Below are 19048 nucleotides of genomic sequence, written 5' to 3'. Positions count from 1 at the left end.
GCATTCAACATTGCCTGATTTGCATTAAGTCTTTTGAATGAAGAACACCCTGAGTCTTGTTCACTTCTAAGATATAAGCAAAACCGAATTTGTCATTCTTGCTCCAGAAAGCATTCCAACACAATGTTTCTATGGACTGAGATTTGATCAGCATACCTTTTAACGAGGGAACATAATGAGTTCTACTCAATAATGACCGGACAGTTTTGTTTCCGAAGATCTTAGCATCAATAAGTGCATTGTCTACACCAAATTCACTGAGATAACTTCCTGAATACCACAATGCAACTTTTGTTATGTGGAAAACGCCCATCATTGCATAAAGGTCATCAAATTCTACTTGTTTGCTCTTAAAAATGTCAGCTACAATATGGAAGATACCTTTGTCACAGAAATTTAGCAGGATAGGCTGGTTTTCAAGCAGAGTACACACATATTGGAAATAGTTTAGAGCTATGTATACTGTTGTAAAGTTTGTGACTGGAGATGGTATTACTGGTAAAGACCCAACCTTCTTCAGTTGTATGGTATTCTGGGACAACAGAGCATGAATTCCAGCCCACAGAGGAACTGGCTTTTCTTCATCCTTCAGTCCGCACCGAATAAGAAATATGATAAATTCAGTTAAATCAGCTTTGCGGACCGCAGTATCAGGTAAAATAAGATCCATGTCCTCAGCCACTTTTAAACTTTCTGGTAGACTGGGACATGTTGTTGGCTTGAAGTGATTTTGCACACATCGGCAAGGCAGTTGGGTTATAATTTTGCAACTTTGTTTGTTTATTCCTACAGTTGACACAGTTTGTTTTCCAGCAGCTACTTCATTGGTACAGTCTTGAAAAAGCAACATGGCAATATCACGTGTGCTGGATGTTCCAGGCAAAGAAGAGCTGTCTTCAAAATCAAAATCTTCAAGAGGAGCAATTGTAAATCCTTTCCGGGTAAAGTGACTTGGAAGTGGTGTGCTGTCGGATTCACAAGATTCTACAGCATGAGCTGCTCACAAGTTCCTGCTCCGTACTATGTTATTCTAACTTGCTGATACACCAATCCTATTCATTGAAGTCATTAGCTCTCTTTTTTTGCACTTGTCATAGATTGTGTGGGCAGTCATCATGTATTGCAGAGTTTTATTTTGCCGTGGTGTAATTCATAAAACATGATTTGGAAAATACAGTACATTTGCACAGCATAAGCCTGTAAATTCGTGGGATTGCCTTCCACTTCTTCGATTATATAATCAAAGCCATCATCAATGTTTACAGCTTCTGTTCCTAACTCACAAACTTAAGGGGCATATTTACAACCCCTAGTGTCACCTTGCACCGCCGAAGCGTTATTTTTTTATGCTAAGGTGGCATTAAAAAGGCCTTTCTCCCGCAACGTATTTACAAAGTGGCACAATGCTTGCATTGCGCCACTTTGCAAACCCCTTGTGCCAAATTATGCCTGCACCAGGCATGATGTATGCAAAGGGAATGTTGTGACACAGGGAGGCACAAAAAAATGGTGCAGTGACATTCACAAAATTTCATTGCACCAATATTTTTCCATCATTTTTAACACCTAATCAGAGCAGGCTTTAAAATGGCACACCTATTTTAATCAATGTGCCTCCCTGTGCTTTGCTGCACTAGCATCAAAACTTTTGATGCTAGCGCAGCATAGCACCACAATTGCGTCCAAAATTTTGCTGCTATTGTCCTAACGACCACCATGGTGCGCTGTATTTTAAATATTTTAAATACAGCGCAACCATGGTGTTATTAGGTGTGGCAGGTCCAAGGGACCACTTTCTTGTAAATATGCCCTTGCGTTTGTAACAGTTTTGCTTTGCTGATATTAAACAATGATGTAAAAAGATGTTAAGACAACATCAGGCATTCTTGTTGACTACCATGATTTGCTGAGCGCTGGAGTATCACAAAATTTGTAATCAAGCCCAAAATCTAAAACTTTCAAGGCGTTTCTTAAAATGGTTCCTGCTGATTGTACTGCATCCTGTGATCTTATTTTGGCAGCAGGAATGCCAGGAGTCAAATCAGCTGAGAAAACCATACATGGCTCACTCTTTTTGTTAGACTGACAAAAACGAATTGGGTTGTTGTACATGCTCTGCAGAAAAATCTTAATTTCATTACTATGGATCTATACAGTTTCATCAATCTTGACAATTATTTATTTGATTGCACTGGGTGTGAACCCATAGCCAGCACTCAAGAGTGGCTTTAAGACTTAATTTGTTTTTAAAAAGAGTGAAAACTTAACTGAAGGCTGGCGGTTACTTTACTGCTGGGAGTTTACTGTACATTCATATTTTCGAATATATGCATACATGCAGTAGAGCTGGGCATAAAAATCTCCTGCAAATACATTCACCATGCTGTTAAGATTACCTACTCGGCTGAAAAACTCATGTTGGAAGAAACTAGCTGCAGATAAAAGCATATTTGCCCTTTGAGACTCACATACTCTGCACTTTGTTCTTTTGTCAATCCCGTTGGTCCTTGTTCTAGCTAAACCACAGATAACACATTGAAGATCCTGCTTTCTGATCAGTTGTTGGAGGGGGACGAGGGGTAGCCATCAATCTTCTAAGTGGATGGGCATTGGGTTTGGTTGTCATTGCTTTCTCAGAAGACATGGACTCTTGTTGTGATTCACTGGTTTATGCTATTTTTTCATATTGTTCTCCAGGATTTCTTCCATTGTATACGACTTGTAGCACTTGTTACAAATATAATATATTAGATCCTCTCCACCCATCACTGTTTCAATCTTTTGTAAACTTTGTCTTGCCGTATTTCTGCAGCATCTTAAACTCTCTTCTGTCCAGCTGCCATGGATGTTAGCTTTTCTTTCATATTCATTTGGCCTATGACACATTTTGTTTTGTTGAAAGAGTCCTCAAATTTTGCACACTGTCAGGTGGTAAAGATTCTACCACCTGCTTCACTCATGTTTACAAATTTGAATCAACTGAAACAAAAAAAATATTTTAAAAAAATTACCAATATGATGGCTAAAACACATCATTATAGAGCCACCACTTTGGAAAATGGTGGAAGGGTTGCTCTGAGGAATTATTTTCTGTCATTATAAAACTACTTGACCCCAAAACCTATGTTTTGACACCATAATGAAGTATATAGGTCTCATACTTCCTGAAATATTACATCATAGCGGCAACACATCCCCCTGTTTTAAAAATGTCATCCAGAAAAAATCGGCCCGGATTAGAAATATCTACCGAAGCTAAGTTACTTCTCTAATGATACAAAAACACAAATCAAAAATAAAAAACTCTGGAGAACATTTTTTTATGGAGGTATATTAAGGGGCCAGGACCAGTATGAAAATATTTTGAGTTCAAACTGATAGGCTACATCTGCTGTACTCTTTCTTCTTTCCACCTCCGCAGTACTAACGTTTTGCACTCTGTTCACTTACTTGGATATTCCTTGGGATGTGACTTTTCTGACCAGTTGCCATAAAATGTCAATCTGTATTTTGCAGTTCCACATGCACAGCAGTCTAGGATAGGTCTTTCAGTCCCATCTTCCAAAGATGGATCTACAAAATAAAAATATAAGAGAAATCATGGGTCTGCGGTTCTTAAACAGCAACTATGTGACAGAAAAGCATTTTTACTAATACATTTTGGAATTTCAGAAACATTTGTTTTTGTCCAAAAATAAAACAATGTATTTTAAAACTGAACTACTGATGCATAAAAACATAACCGGTCAAATCAGTGCATTTTGAACGCTGTAGCAGGTTTGTGCTTTCAACCACATGTACTTTGAGTTCTTTACTTGTTTATCTACATAAGCATATTATGAAAAACTCCACATTACTAATTAGGTTAATTTGCACTTCGATATAATCAATTAGGTTTCTCTGAAATGTGTGAGTACTGTAAACGTAAATGCAGAAAAAAATAATATGAGGCTTGCCAAATTTAAAAGCTATATTTATATGAAAGGGAGGAAATGTTGTTAAGGCATGTTAGGAACAGGCACATTGCATCACTGTAGATTCAGATGCTTCTCTCTGTGCTTTTTACAGACAGCACCTCTTAAGTGGATGTAAATTTACTCACAATGGATATGATGGGGTAGGTTTTTCCGAATAACTCGAGTACAAAACCAAAACAGCATTTAATTGTGTATTCTCTTTCAATGTGCTTTATTAAGGTAAGACAGGGCAGTAACGCAGGCCCCAGCTACCTCTGCGGTATACACTTGGGGGTGACAAGGGCATTCAGCCGAAGACCCATGAATAGCCCTGAGCATTGTGAGAATCAGGGACTATAACCACCTTTTGAAGGAAGGTCCCATCATTTTGCTTTATGCCACTGAGGTGCAGCAGTAACATTGGACATTGTGCTATGAGATGGGGTTAATTTGGGGGTATGTGTTATTTGTAAGGATTGGCCAAAAGAGGAAGATGAGGAAAGGAAACAGACATCGATGGAGTCCTCATCCACCTTTTTCAGCATAAGTCTGAACAGTTCCATTCACAATCACATTCAGGCTACCCAGTCACCCACCTCAGCTTTTGTCTGCCCCCCCAGATGGATTCCGCTTATTGAGTATGCTGTCTTAGGTAAGGGCCTATTGGACTGAAGGTCTTCTTGGTATCTCCCTGTCCACATATGTGGCACAATGTAAACAAATTATCAAGATTACAGTGCTATTAACCAATGATGATCTTACAAAGATTACCCTGTGTCATACAGATAATGTAGGTTAAGGAAGAGGTCCTTGGCCGGAGTGTGATGGTTCAGTGGCATAATGAACCCACTGCAAGAACTTGTGTTGGACCTTAAGGTCTAAGATTAGAGTCCTTGCAGGTCCATTGGACCTTTCATCATTCTGAGGTCAATAAAATGAAACCTATGAACTGGGTAAAAATGTAAAGCTTTCCAAAAAGGTGTATGGGTACTTTTCGAATAAACATGACAGTTATGTAGCAGAAAAGTCTGAAAGCTGAATTCCTTAATGAGGAAGATCAGAATTTGTGCTCAGGGAGTGTTAGTCATACACCGCTGCACTGTGGTGCTCTGATGGTACTAGTGCTCGTGCTCTCATTTACTGATGTTCAAGCACACTATTAGGATACAGTGCAAACTTGGCTTTGGCTTGACAATACTGCTTTTTGAACCTTTGACAGCTTACATCACAAAATCCATGGGCTCTGATTACAGCATGTGCTGATGATTATCTTATCAATCACTGTATAAGGTTGAGACAATAATACCCATATGATCAGACTATGGAGTTCTAACACCATGTTGAATATTTGACTGTGAAGCCTTAGTAATATAGAAGCCCTTTCTTTTGCTATATCTTGGTTAAATGTATACACCCATTTTACTGTCTTCACTTTCCCAATTTTCCCGCTAGAGCACATTTCTCAGAATGACATACAAAAGATGCCTGCATCTGAAATTAATTGTGATTACTATTTCATTTTATATTTGGTATAGGGTGCCTGCCCTGCTTTTCAGGCAACATTCTTTGTTATGTTTGTAATTACTGTGCTTAAGAAATTCTCATACACAATTTAAATGAGTCCAGTGTTCACCACTCTTTTTGTATCAGTTGCATCCCTTTATAAGATCATCAAAGCACAGGGTAGTTTTCTGTATCCTTTGAAGATATTGCAAGAGGTAGTTGTTTGAGCTACATTATCCAAGTGGAAGAGCACTTCCAGTTTGCTGTTTACTGGGGTGTAATCAGAGGAAATGAGGTGAACCAGAGAGCCCCCTTCTACTAATTTTCCCCTACAGAAATGCAATATAGAGAATACCTGGCTTGGGCAAAGCATATACAAAGGGTGATAAGAGATTTTAGTCAAAATATAAATTATTTATTGGTGGTTCCATGTTCCTTTTTCGGAATCGTGGTAAGTCTTGATGTGTTTTTCACCTGTGAAAAATGTTGATCAATTGCTGGAATCTGATGAATTCTCTTTGAGAGGAAACAGTTTTGTCCCACAATTTTCTCTTGGAACCTCTGGTTAGCGGCGTCAGAACAGCCAATAGGGCAATTAGGCATGGCTGATAGACTGGTCTGACAGATCAGTGTGTGACCTCTTTTTTAGATCGCGACTAGGCAGTGTGCATGCACTGTCTGCAAGACCTGCTGTGTTCAGTAAAAAGACTTTGATCCCTCCCCGCTCCTTACCATAGGTTGACTGCAGTGTCGCTCTTCTTTGCTGCCTCCAAACTGGTTCGCGCAGCCAATACCTTACTTCCATTCTTGGCTGAGGAGCACCAGCCAAGTACAGTTTCCTTACTCTTTTTTTTTTTTGGGGGGGGGGGACTCTTTTTAATGGTTTCCTGCCTCAGCTCGTGTTCTGATGTAAATGCTTCTACCTCTGTTTTCAAAAGCATTTTTTCAGTAAGAGCTCATGTTTTCACAACCCTGGCAATTTCGGATGGCTAGGCTTCTAATGTGTGGTTTGTTTTCCGCGATTGCCTTTCACTTGTTCATTACTTTACTTAATCATAAAATGTGTGTAGTTTTGTTGTGTGTGTTTTTTATATAGCGCAAACTCCACCAGAAGGTATTGGGGCACTTAACATGTCACAGTTACTTTACACAAGGACACATTCATTTTTGGTAGGCATGAGGATATTAAGTGTTTTGCCCAGAATCACAGGATGTTTAGCCGATGCTGAGACTCGAACCTGGTTCCCCGGCTCCAAAGTTGACCACTCAGGCAGTTATGTCACATTGTCTCCCCTTTCTTGGGCCGCCTGCAGTGCAACCCTAAGGAGAGCTTTAAAGCAGCCTGTTAAATGCAGCATGCGCGTAAACACAAAAGCGCAATACTGCTGACTCCTAAAGATGGACAATGGAGACTTTTGAATTACTTATTTTCCGAGGGCCTAGAATTCCCACAGGATGGTCACCGGCTTTTGTCATCATAGTGTGCTGCTGGCGTTAAATAGGTGCATGTGAAACTTCTACTGCTATAGCTAGCAAATTGTTAGCCGCAGGTCTAGGCCAACATGGATGAGTGTGCCCATCCAAACCAGCAACAAAATGGATTCCAGCAGCAGGACACAAAATGTTGCATAATCTTGTTTAGTAAGTGGTGCCTGTGTTAATTTTCTTTAAGATTCATGTCTGTCTATGCGGTTCAGGTTTTGATGGGCGTGTGAGAGCATTTCACGCATGCACACTCACTTTCCGATGTTCAGTAGAATCCAGCCAGATGTTTCAAACTACCCTCTTCAACTAGGATTAGGTATCATTTAAAAACATATACGGAATGAATGGGAAGTAGACAGTGGTACATATAAATTGAATGTGGCCCACAAGTTTTGTTCTAGGGACAACACCCTTAGAATATCTCCAAGTTTCTATTTAAACCCGTCTCGATAGTTTATGCCAGTTATGCCACCTTTCTGTATTGCTCCCAACACTTTCCTGCCTTCTAGGCGCTTGGTTTTATTTTCTTAATGTGGGTGCCCTTCGATCTGTTCTAAATTCTCGCCATCATTTCCTGTACATGCTCGTGTCCGTTTGCCTGTTTGGGAGTGCATAAATTAAGGTTTAGTGCTGAAATGAAGGTAAAGGTTCAGGGTTAATGTTTGGAAGAGCGCCCCCCAAAATGGGGGAGCGCGGCCCCTTAGAAAACGGGACCGCCGAGGCCCAAGAACCCCTTCGCACTAGTGGTGCGATGGGCTGGCCTGTGACTTCCGTCCCCACGCCTCGCAAGGTGTAGGGGCGGAAGTTTAGGAAGGTGAGTGTTTCGGCTGCACCAGATCCGGCCGGTTCCAGCCGCCGCATGCCAGCGGGGGGCTACATAAGCGCCCCGCCAGGAAGGCTCGGCCTTCTTGCATTGCGGCGGCTTGAGTATCGGCCGGCTCACAGTTGTTGTCTCCCTCCCCTTCCTCAGGATTTCTTCGTGTTGGTTAGGCCTCTCTAAGGGCCTGCTTGCAACTGGCCTCCCAGGGACTCCGGCTGCGGCGATGGCTGAATAACCCTCTTTTATTCGAAATTCTGAGGTGCCACTGGTTGCCGCGTTGGGAACCTCGTAGGGAGGCGGCCGGTGCACGAACAGGTGAGGTGGGTAAGCGGGAGCTCTGGCGCGAGACGATGCATGGAGGTGCAGCTGTGACTTGAAGTCTGCGGAAAGCCTCCATAATTCATTTTGTTTTCTCTGCCAGGTCCCTCCTTTAAGGAGCTGCGATAATGGTTGGTCTGATACGGGTTTTAATCCGACTTCAGCGCGTCAGCACACTGTGTGATCCTCCGCAAACAATTTCAATTTTGTCTTCTGCCGCTGTGTCTGGGGCAGGTTAGCTCAGTTGGTTAGAGAGTTGGGAAAAAACCGCCAAGGTCGCGGTTTTCAATTTCTGTACGAGCCAATGTATGTAATTAGGGGGCTCTGTGGCAATGTCTTGACCTCTGTGGCCTCTCAGCTCCACGCAAGAAGGAAATCCTCTTACACGAGGATAGAGGTGCTGGGCTGAGGTCGGGTCAGGAATGAATAGAGATTGCATCCTCCTGCCTTAAAACAAAACTGTGACCCTTCGTGGTCGGTTGTGAGTGTACAAGTTTTGCATATCTAAAATGTATTTCGGTAGCGCAGTTGGTAGGAGTTCTGAAATTACAAGAAAACTACGTTCAGTGTATATTCGCAGGGACAGCGTGTTGGCATGGGCTTCTGTCAGCCTTTTGAGTCTGTCAGAAAAATACCTGCTTTGTGTGGGTTGGAGCTGTTGCAAACCATCTCAGTCTGTCAGTAATATACCTGAACTCTGCTGGTAGAAGCTTCTGTAAACTCTCTGAAATTGTCCCAATTTAACAAAAATAGTCACACTACTTTTTTCTTAAAAGACAACCACCCCGGAATGCTTATTTCTAAAAGTTGAGCTGCCTGGCTGAAAGGGACAGGGAAGGAGGGTCAGAGATTTATAGAAGACGCATGCCTTTTCGCCAGGATGCCTGCTCCTTAAAAGAAATGTAAATCTTTGTAATTGGTTTAATTGGCAAATATACAGGCTGCTTCGACACCAGAATTGCCTTCAATTGTTGGAATCTGCTGAAGCTTCACGATGACCAACATTTATTGTTTTGGGAAGGTAATGTAAGGTGTGAGTTCGTGAGTGTCGGCTTTTAAGGGACACGTCTAGACAAATACTTGCACTAGGTACAACTTGATTGTGAACTGCAAAAACTCTTTATTTTGAAAACTCTATCTGAAATGATCCTTTTTCACATCTGAGGCAGTCTATTTTATATTGTGTGTAATAGAAGTTTACATATTCACAGAGCTGTTACATTTTAGCCCTATAAATATACAAGTCACTATTTCTGACTGAACCAACCAGGTTTCATTTTTGTGGCTCGCTGGCACCGGATCGCATTACCCAACAGAGATTTGGTAGCGTAAAATAGTGCACTTCCCATGGTTTTATTCAAGTTGCGTTTACTTTTTCCTTCTAGGAAGTGTGTGTGTTATTCTAAATAGTATTACTGGAAAATGAGACCATCAATAATTACAGAATATTGTTATCTTTTAGCCATGCCTTTGACCCCGCCCTCATACCCATTGTAGTTACAATCACAGCTGCCTCATTTTTTAAAAAGCACTTCGACATGGTAGAAAGAACTCTTACTTCGTGTCGCCTTACTCCCTGTGCCTCCTGGGATCTGCTGCCTAGTGACCGGGTGGAATTGGTGAAAGGGACAGCCCGCGACAGGGAAGCTTTGCCTCAATAGTGGCAGTTCAACGCCTGCATACAGGAACCCATAACTGAAGGGTGATCATTTAGTCTTTGCAAAGCATCAGTCAATGGGGAACACAATGTGGAGCACCTTATTAGTACCTTGTGATCTAGTTGAACTGGAAATAATGTTTTGTTGAAATCTGCCAATGATGCACGGATTGGGAGAGTATGTGCGCAAAAAACATGCATCTGCAGATCAGGTTGCAACATAATTCCAGTGGTCTTGTCTGTCTGGCAAGTGCTCAGAAGCAGCTTTTGCAGCATGAGGTGTTTTAGAATGCCGAGCAATGAATGCTACACGCTGTCCCTACTGCTCTAGTGATGCTATAGTTCTCTGGAAGGGTACTCTGCTGCTGTAGTGTTGCTGGGGTGCTTTAAGGCTAATGAGGTGCTCTTGCATAGTTGAAGTTAACTAGTGATGATAGGGTGTCTTGGTTTTCTGATCTGGATGGGTTTTGATAATGATGGTGATGCTGACTTGCTCTGGAGCAGTTATGGCTCCACTAATGCTCTCTAGTGATCCTAGGTGCTCTAGTCCTGCCGGGGTGTTCCTGAGTTGACCCTGAGGTGGTGTGACACCGTGTATCTGCTACCATTACCTATACTGTGAAATGTAAACATCACTGTGGTGAGTACATGTATTGAGTTAATTGCGCCATTATGAATGTAGTGAAATATTTATTAGTCACTTCATTATGCTACTTGGAACAATCTGGAAAAATCTATATTGACACCGATAGGAGGTACGCTTCATGAATTATTAGGGGTTTCACCCAAACTTTATCTCCTTGCTAAGTTGAATGTAGGAGCGCTATTTAAAAAATAAAAAAATAAAAAAAAATTCGGGCTGACAGCCTCTGGCCGGACCTTAGTACAATAAAAAATGGGTAACTTTCTTAAGCACTGAGCAATGGAAAGTCAGATGGATAGTCGGTAAGTCTGTGTGTGTTTCGGTGAGAAGGTGGCAATTTAAACATGAATTTAACACCCAGAGAAGATTTGTTGGGCGCTTTCCACCCCTGAAACACAAGTAAAAGTACTTTAAAGGGCAAGAGTACACCCATGTCCTAGTGTGGGAATTGAAAGGGAATATCCCTGTCCCACCTAGTGCCGGAAATATACTAAAATCATAACCCTAATGCAGGAAGGAAGAGTCAACTGTCCAGACTCCCTCGTGATCTTGTGCTAATGAAGGGAATCTGTGATCCATCAATTTTACTGTGAGTCCGAAAATCACATAGGCGCTTACAAAGAGGTATGAGGTGCTACAGAAGGAGACGCCGGGCGGAGATCTTCTTGTCGGTAAAATGAAACAATGTCATATTGCTTCCTTCAGCATACCGCACTGAATAAATACTTCAGGCTCATTTCATAGAGAGGCGCCATTTGAGAACGCAGTCAGGACATGCAGTCACGTTTATTGCCCAAGAAAATGAAAATGGCCTTTAGCAGTTTTTTCTTATGTGAGGGGGAGAGTGTCAAGCAGTAGAAGGTAATTTTTGTGCAGTGTGTATAATCTGCAAAGAAACAGCATGATCTCTGCATAGGGGAGTCATATACTGTATTGTAATGGTATTTAAAATATTGATTGCTAACCACGATAAGGAGCTGAAGCGCTTTACACTGCCACATTGTCTAGGGATGTCCCATCCATGACAAGCTACACACCAGGCGCCTAGTCGTCGCGGTGATTTTGTAGGAACAGGAATGGTGAACCCCGCATATTCATTCTAACGTAATACCTTTGCATTTGCTTGCCCTTATGGTGTTAGGTATGTATTTCAAGTACATATATCCTCGTTCCGTTCAGGGGCGGTGCTTCATCATTGCTGGGTTGGCTGAAGTGCATCAGAGATGCGCTAGTAGTGCTGCACTCACATCTCAGGTGCTGATGCACATTGTACACATGTCACTCCTATCTCGGGGCCACATGGCTCCTCCCCTCCAATGCAAGCCTGGCGTGGGGGCATATCAAACCCTCGCAGAGACAAGCACATGACGGCTCCCTCTCTCTCCCTTTCTCTCCTTGGTTACGGGGCCAGCTCTCTCGCCCTGTCGGCGGAATCCCCATGCCCCTACTCCCTAGGAGGCCTGAGCCAGCCATAACCTCTGTTGCATCAGCAACATTCGGCCGAGTCCACGGCGAGCAGCTCATTTGTCCAAAAGGAAGTACAATGTTCGGGCTGTGGTTTTCCTGTGTTGGGGTCACTTTAATTTCTATGGGTGGCTGCAAACAAGGCACGTAGGAGCAGCTGGTGGTCCTCTGTCTGCTAGTTGACGGTATAATCAGCCAGTGCTGCAATAACAAAAGTCAAGTTTGCTTTGCTTATGCTTCACTTCGGTACAACATACTCATGCTTGTTTCTTCTGTTTCAATAGCAGGACGTGTTATGGGTGCTCAGTCACTCCTTTGTCCGGGAGGCGACTGTGGGTCACTCAGCTACAGCGACTGGTCCAGAGAGTGAAGGGGTGCGTGGGACTTCTGTTCCCGGACCTCATTGCCGGATCGAGGTGGGTCCTGGATATGGGTGAGGCAAGTATACCGTGGTAATTACCCCATTTCAGGACGTGCGGGGAATACCCTACGCAGGCTGTTGAAGGTACAGTCAGATGCTGAGTAGAGGGTGTATTTCTCCGATATGGGCACAGTCTTTATCAAGGCTGGTAAGGGCGGAGGACCTCTCCGCCACGGGTCGCCCGCGTGGCGTGATATGAAGTAATAAATGCACCCTTAGTAACAGAGGGGTACCCAAGGCAGGGTCTCCTGGGTAACACAGAAGGTAAGATCATGCAGTCCTGATTTAAACCGGAGGATGTACACACCAGCTTGGGGGTTAGGGTGCCCAGATCGCTAGGGTGGGCACGGGGCTCCCGCTCCTGGCCAACTCACTTGCACCGCCATGGCAGCTCGGTGTTGGGGTGGGGGCGGAACCCTGAGCTCGTGGACAAGGGACAGAGAGGTGTTGGGATCCGCCCCCCCCAAGGAATACAGGTGATGTATTGTTCACCTGTGTGGTTCAACGGTGTTCGGGACGCAGGAGGATCCTTGGGTTTGCCTTTATCATGATTTAGGACAGGATGGGTTGTCGACTTATGGTATAGGTTTTTATGATGACAAAATTGTTACATTGCATAAACAATTAGATTTTGTCGGTTTACATTTAGCGAGGTTGGGGTAGGGACCTACTGGTGGCATGTGGGTTTTGTGGCAGAGCACCTCCCCAATTGCGTCGCAGTCTGTTTGCGGGTGGGGAGGGCGAAGGACCTTTGGAGCCCTGGTCGCCCTCGTGGTGGAAAGTGAGGTATTAAAGTAACCAGGAGCAACAGAGGGGTCCCCAAGGCTGGGGCCCCGGGTTAACACCAGAGATAGGATCCTGAAGTCCTGAGCCAACCTGCGGATGTACACACCAGATTAAGGGTTAGGGAGCCCAGATCGTTGGGGGGGCCATGGGGTTCCCGCTCTTGGCTGCCCCGTTACACCCCGAGGCAAATTGGTGTTTGGAGGGGGGGCGGAACCCTGAGCGTGTGGACAAGGAACAGTGTAGTCAGGGCAACCGCCCCTCCTAGGGATACAGGTGAGGTACGGCTCACTTGTGTGGTCCAATGGTGGTTCAGGACAGGAAGGGATCCTGTCATAAGTAAATGATTTATGATTACTGAAGATATCTTATGGATGGATTTATGTTTTGTGAATATGAAAAAGTATATTTGAAATGATTTATGGTGAAGTTATATGTAAAAATATCATAAATATCTTGTAATAAAAACTTCTTCCAACCAATAAGTTGTCGATCTACGTATGGCTGGTGGTGTGGGGGTGAGGGCTTGCTGGCGGTCTCCGGGTTCTATGGAAGAGCGCCCCCCAAAATGGGGGAGCGCGGCCCCTTAGAAAACGGGACCGCCGAGGCCCAAGAACCCCTTCGCACTAGTGGTGCGATGGCCTGGCCTGTGACTTCCGTCCCCACGCCTTGCAAGGTGTGGGGGCGGAAGTTTAGGAAGGTGAGTGTTTCGGCTGCACCAGATCCGGCCGGTTCCAGCCGCCGCATGCCAGCGGGGGGCTACATAAGCGCCCCCCCAGGAAGGCTCGGCCTTCTTGCATTGCGGCGGCTTGAGTATCGGCCGGCTCACAGTTGTCCCACCCACCCTCTCCTTAATTTAGGTTGTTTAGAAAGTATTAGGCGGAAAGTGAGGTATTAAAGTAACCAGGAGCAACAGAGGGGTCCCCAAGGCTGGGGGCCCGGGTTAACACCAGAGATTGGACCCTGAAGTCCTGAGCCAACCTGCGGATGTACACACCAGATTAAGGGGTAGGGAGCCCAGATCGTTGGGGGGGCCATGGGGCTCCCGCTCTTGGCCACCCCGAGGCAAATTGGTGTTTGGAGGGGGGGCGGAACCCTGAGCGTGTGGACAAGGAACAGTGTAGTCAGGGCAACCGCCCCTCCTAGGGATACAGGTGAGGTACGGCTCACTTGTGTGGTTCAATGGTGGTTCAGGACAGGAAGGGATCCTGTCATAAGTAAATGATTTATGGTTACTGAAGATATCTTATGGATGTGATTTATGTTTTGTGAATATGAAAAAGTATATTTGAAATGATTTATGGTGAAGTTATATGTAAAAATATCATAAATATCTTGTAATAAAAACTTCTTCCAACCAATAAGTTGTCGATCTACGTATGGCTGGTGGTGTGGGGGTGAGGGCTTGCTGGCGGTCTCCAGATTCTAATGCTCCTATTTGGAGTGCTGGGGTTAGTTCTAGTTTATTTTTGTTGAAAATGGGTGACCGCTCCCACCACAATGTATCACTCCTATCATTCTTCAGTGGCGGTTCTCCTCGCTTCGGTCTTTTGCTCGCCCTCCATTCCCCCTTCATGTGCCTGCTTTGTCTCCTCTCCAGCTCTGCTGGCTTGCTGTTCCCCAAGGCTTGCTTCTACTCAAATAAAAATGTCCAGCAGAATTTTAGCAGCTGGGCACACATCTAAAGTCTACAATAAACCTCCTGTTCTTACCTTTCAGCAGACAAATGATTTAAGTCTTCAGATTATAAAAGACCACTTTACAAACAGGTTGTAAACAAAAGGAATTTGAATGGGAAGTAGAAACCGTGAAAAAATAACCAGAGCCTTCTGGGAGATAGTCCCATAGATTGAAAATGCCAATATTTGTGCCTTTAATGCCTGGGGTCACCACGAGCACCACGCTCCTGCCTCACCGCACCTTACTGAAGTGTCAGCCTTGAATGGAGGATCGTACTTTTGGATGTTTCTTACAGCGTCATCATGGTGTCTTATAAGGTACAGAGTCCTCTTAGGTAGCGTAAACATGCAGCACTATAAAAAGTAAGCAGTCCTTTTGAAAATCGCAATCACTGTAAACAAAATAAGGTTTGAGACTTGTGAGCATTCATGGGCTGGGAACCTAAACATCGGGTGAAAAAAGTGTTTACTTGTTCCACATTGCACTGAGCGAGTGAACCAGTCCTTCTTTAAGACACTCCACACCGTGCCACATAATTCCAATCAGCATAATTTCACCTAACACCACACACTTCCACGCTGCACAATTCAACTCTACACATTTCCATTCCACACCACATAATCAACACCAAACCGCTTAATTCAACTCAACAACACAATTACACAACACATTACATACATCCAATCCACACCACAGAATTCCACATCACGCCCCCAAAATTCCACAGCACACCCCATAATTAAATTCCACAACATACCACAGCACAACACAAAATACCATTCCACATAATTACACTCTATTGTGCACAAGCCCACTCCACATAATTCCAGTACACTCAATACCAGATAATTACTATGCACATCATTCCACTGAACATCATGCCACATAATTCTACACAAAAATACTCTACACCACACAATTCCACCACACACAATTCCACAACTAACACTTACACTTCAACCCACATAATTCTACTTCACACAAGATACATCCACTCCACTCCCAAAAAAAACCTCATTTTATTGTCAGGAAGATATAAGGACATTTTAAAACAAATTAAAATATGTAATGTTTATAAAATATGAATGTTTAAATTGAAATGAAATTAAATAAAACACATTGTAACATGAGCAACACTGCACATCCAACAGAAAAATGAAGCAACTATTTTTAAACTGCCAAGGACTGCACAATTTTGACAGACTTGGTACACAAAGTGTATAATACAAATACATGCATAGGTACGTTTTTTGGGATTTCAAGAATTTTAGCAGCAGAAAAGAGAATCATTTTCTTGAGTCTATACAGTCTTTTACAAATGAAGGTGGTAATTCAAAGTTGTCTACCATAACAGCATGTGTCCTGGACAGAAACATTATTTCAACTCTGCTCATTCATTAGAACTCTATGATCTTCTCAAGTCACTGTTAAGTAAAGAAGGTGCACAAACATGTTGGTTGATACTATCATGAGGCTTGTCTCTGGTACCAGCCATGAATCTCATGGTAGTATCGGACTGGTAGGATCCAATCAAAATTCAGCATGCCGATAGAGTTTGGTCGTGTTCAGCTTTCTACTTTACAATTCCTTATACTACATGACCAAATCAAACCCTCGGTTTCAGAGTCTAGGCTTTGAAAAAGTTTGGAGCCCTTTATTTTAAACAGCCAATACAGTGGTACCATCACCTCAGTGCACAGGATGTGTACGAACAACATTTTGATTTTGCTGCAGAGAATTTTTCCATTTGAAAACAGTTTCCTTCTGCATATCTGGGCCTTGCATCATGGGAAACATCCGTGTGGCAGGTCCATCAAGTTATGGCAGGATGCTGGAACTGGCACCATTAAAGTGGAGGTATTCCACTGCAGCATCCTGTTTTCAAAGTCCACCCGCCAAAATACTGTATCTAGAATACTGGCTTCCACAATATCGTAAAGGTATGAATCTACAGTTTGGTTTAGATTTTCTACCGTTAACGTTTAACTCCACATCTATGTACCTGTAACGTATGCAAATGTTTCTAATTAAGACAGAAAGAGAAAATAATATGAGATAAAAATCAAAAGCACTAACAAACCTCCAGAGGGATTTTCAGAGAGAAGACATGCATACTCTTTTATGATAACCAAGTCACATATGTGCTTAATAGATGTCACATCTCATATGGCTTAGCCTGTCTGGCTTGAGGAAGGATATTTCTTCACATAGCAATTTCAAGTAACACAGCGTTCTCTATACAAGAGTTCTTAATGCAATAAAATGCAGGAGTTTTTTTTGTTCAGGCTTTGGAAAGAGCAAGGTGCATTTCGATGTCATGTAAATTAAGATAAAATCATCTGAACACTGCGTGCAAATGCCAGCTCTGTTCAGGCGAGTCTCTTCTAAATTAGGGTCAATTTGGAAATATTTCACCGCTGGCTTTCATTTTCTAAAGATCGTATAATAATGTAATGTCTATTAAATAACATATTTTGAACGGTTTCATAAAGAGCACACATGCCAATCATTGTCACATTTGATTCAGATTATAACCTTGTTGAATTTAAATGGTGGGACTGCAAAGCCATGGGCACAATCAGAAAGGCATAACATTGGTAAAGTTGGTGAAACTGGCGGTAGTGTAAAAACAAAATGCATTAGTAGGCCGTAAAGCTGGTAAAGACCAACGAATCGTTAGTGCTTTGGAGTTCCGTAGTTTTACTTTTCCTTTCATTGTGTATGCACCCCGTTTATAGTGTGCACTTTTGATTTTAGGTATTTGGACATACGTGTCCATATATATAGTGCCTATAAGGTCACTATTCTCCATACTTTTGCTGTTTAGTCTATTTGTGATTTTTGAGATGACTGACACCCATGCATTTGGGTCTAATTTTTTCTAAATTTAGCAAGTTTATCGCAAACTGCTCCTTTTATATCCAGCTAGCCCTTCACAATCGCATGTCGCCTCTCTTGTTGTTTGTTTTTTCTATAATACAGGTGTGGGCTTATTTGGGCCCTATGCAAGTGTCATCCCTTATTACGGATGCATCTAACTTACACAAGTCCTTTTTGTCATCGAAGACTACTTCTTCCTTACACCACAAGGGACGGCTCTGGACAATGCTGGAATATACATCTTTTTGGTAGGATTATATTTGCCTCTTCCCTCCCCTTTCTTTTGTACACACCTTTTAGCCAGGACCTCTTAACTCAGTCCACAATTCTAGGGGCCTTCTGTTTCATAGAACCAATTTTATGGCTCATTTTAGAAGGACCTTACCAACTGGTTTTTGATTTACTGTAGTCCCTGAAGCTTAACTTTTCATGGGCACCAATAGCCCTTCTTTAGAGCATGCTCACAGTATCACCATTTCTACTCCTTTTTTTTGTGGGTAACCACACATCTTACTGCACCCAGCATTCATGTGGTGGTTCTTTGCATTTTCACATATTATTTTATGTATTTTCTTTCACCCCCTTTCTAAATCCACCGGATTGTCTTGGTGGCGTTTCTATGCTCACTTTTCTATAATGTGAGTATCTCTATTCAGGATATCCGCTCACGCCTAAGGGCCATGCATTTCATGGAGAACATCTTTGCTGTAATTTCAGTTTCCATTTGGTATATTATTGATTATTGTACCTACCGGATGGTAGTGTTTATTACTTTTAAGAGATCCCATTTGTTCTTGTTTCCAGCCTTGAAAAAGTCTGTGTGGACGAAACACGTGTTGGCTGTTTCTGAACATTGATATGCTTTCTTTCTAACGTGTGGACATGAACATCTTTGAACATTGATTGGATCTTTCCCAACATATAGGATTAAAGTTTTTTCTGCAACTTTGCTCACTGAGGACTTATTATTTGGAGTGCCCTGGTTTCTCTCTTGTTTTCCATTTTGTACTGTACAGCACAGGACATAGGTGGTTTTTTTCCGCCTGTGTTCTGTGCATCTTGAAACCCATGGTGGTTGGGTTTCCGTACCAGGTTGGCACCCTTCCCAGGACTCTACACATGATATTTGTACTTTGTTGCTCCCTGTTTCAGATGTGCGACGTTTAGCATCAACCACCTTTCAAGTAGCATAAATAGTGGACTTGTCACCGCACCATCTGTTAAAGCACCTCCATTGACCGTATATTGAGGCAGCTATGAGCGTTTTAAATACCGAAATTGCTCTTACAGAAAGGAGGTTGATTTTATGTGGGCATAAGGTGTTCAGTTTACCAACTCCATCTTTTATGGTCCACACCCCAATATCTGTGACTGTTGCCTCTAACAGTCCACTTTGCCAAACTCCAGTGCTTCCTAACCTTCAGAAGTCTCCCTGTTC

General features: G+C 42.9%; 1 protein-coding gene across 2 annotated transcripts in view; it reads right to left on the bottom strand.

The window, feature by feature from the left end:
• The window catches only part of SPON1 (spondin 1), a 1167370-nt gene that overhangs the window by 763762 nt on the left and 384560 nt on the right, over positions 1-19048 (bottom strand). For both annotated transcript variants that reach the window (XM_069223539.1, XM_069223538.1), the window contains exon 5: positions 3451-3573. In XM_069223539.1, the coding sequence (XP_069079640.1) occupies positions 3451-3573 (123 nt within the window). The remainder of the gene's footprint in view (positions 1-3450; positions 3574-19048) is intronic.

The sequence above is a fragment of the Pleurodeles waltl genome, chromosome 3_1, assembly GCF_031143425.1.
Source record: "Pleurodeles waltl isolate 20211129_DDA chromosome 3_1, aPleWal1.hap1.20221129, whole genome shotgun sequence".
Lineage (NCBI taxonomy): Eukaryota > Metazoa > Chordata > Amphibia > Caudata > Salamandridae > Pleurodeles > Pleurodeles waltl.
The sequence above is the reverse complement of the archived record's forward strand: the minus strand, read 5'-3'. Positions and strand labels throughout refer to the sequence as shown.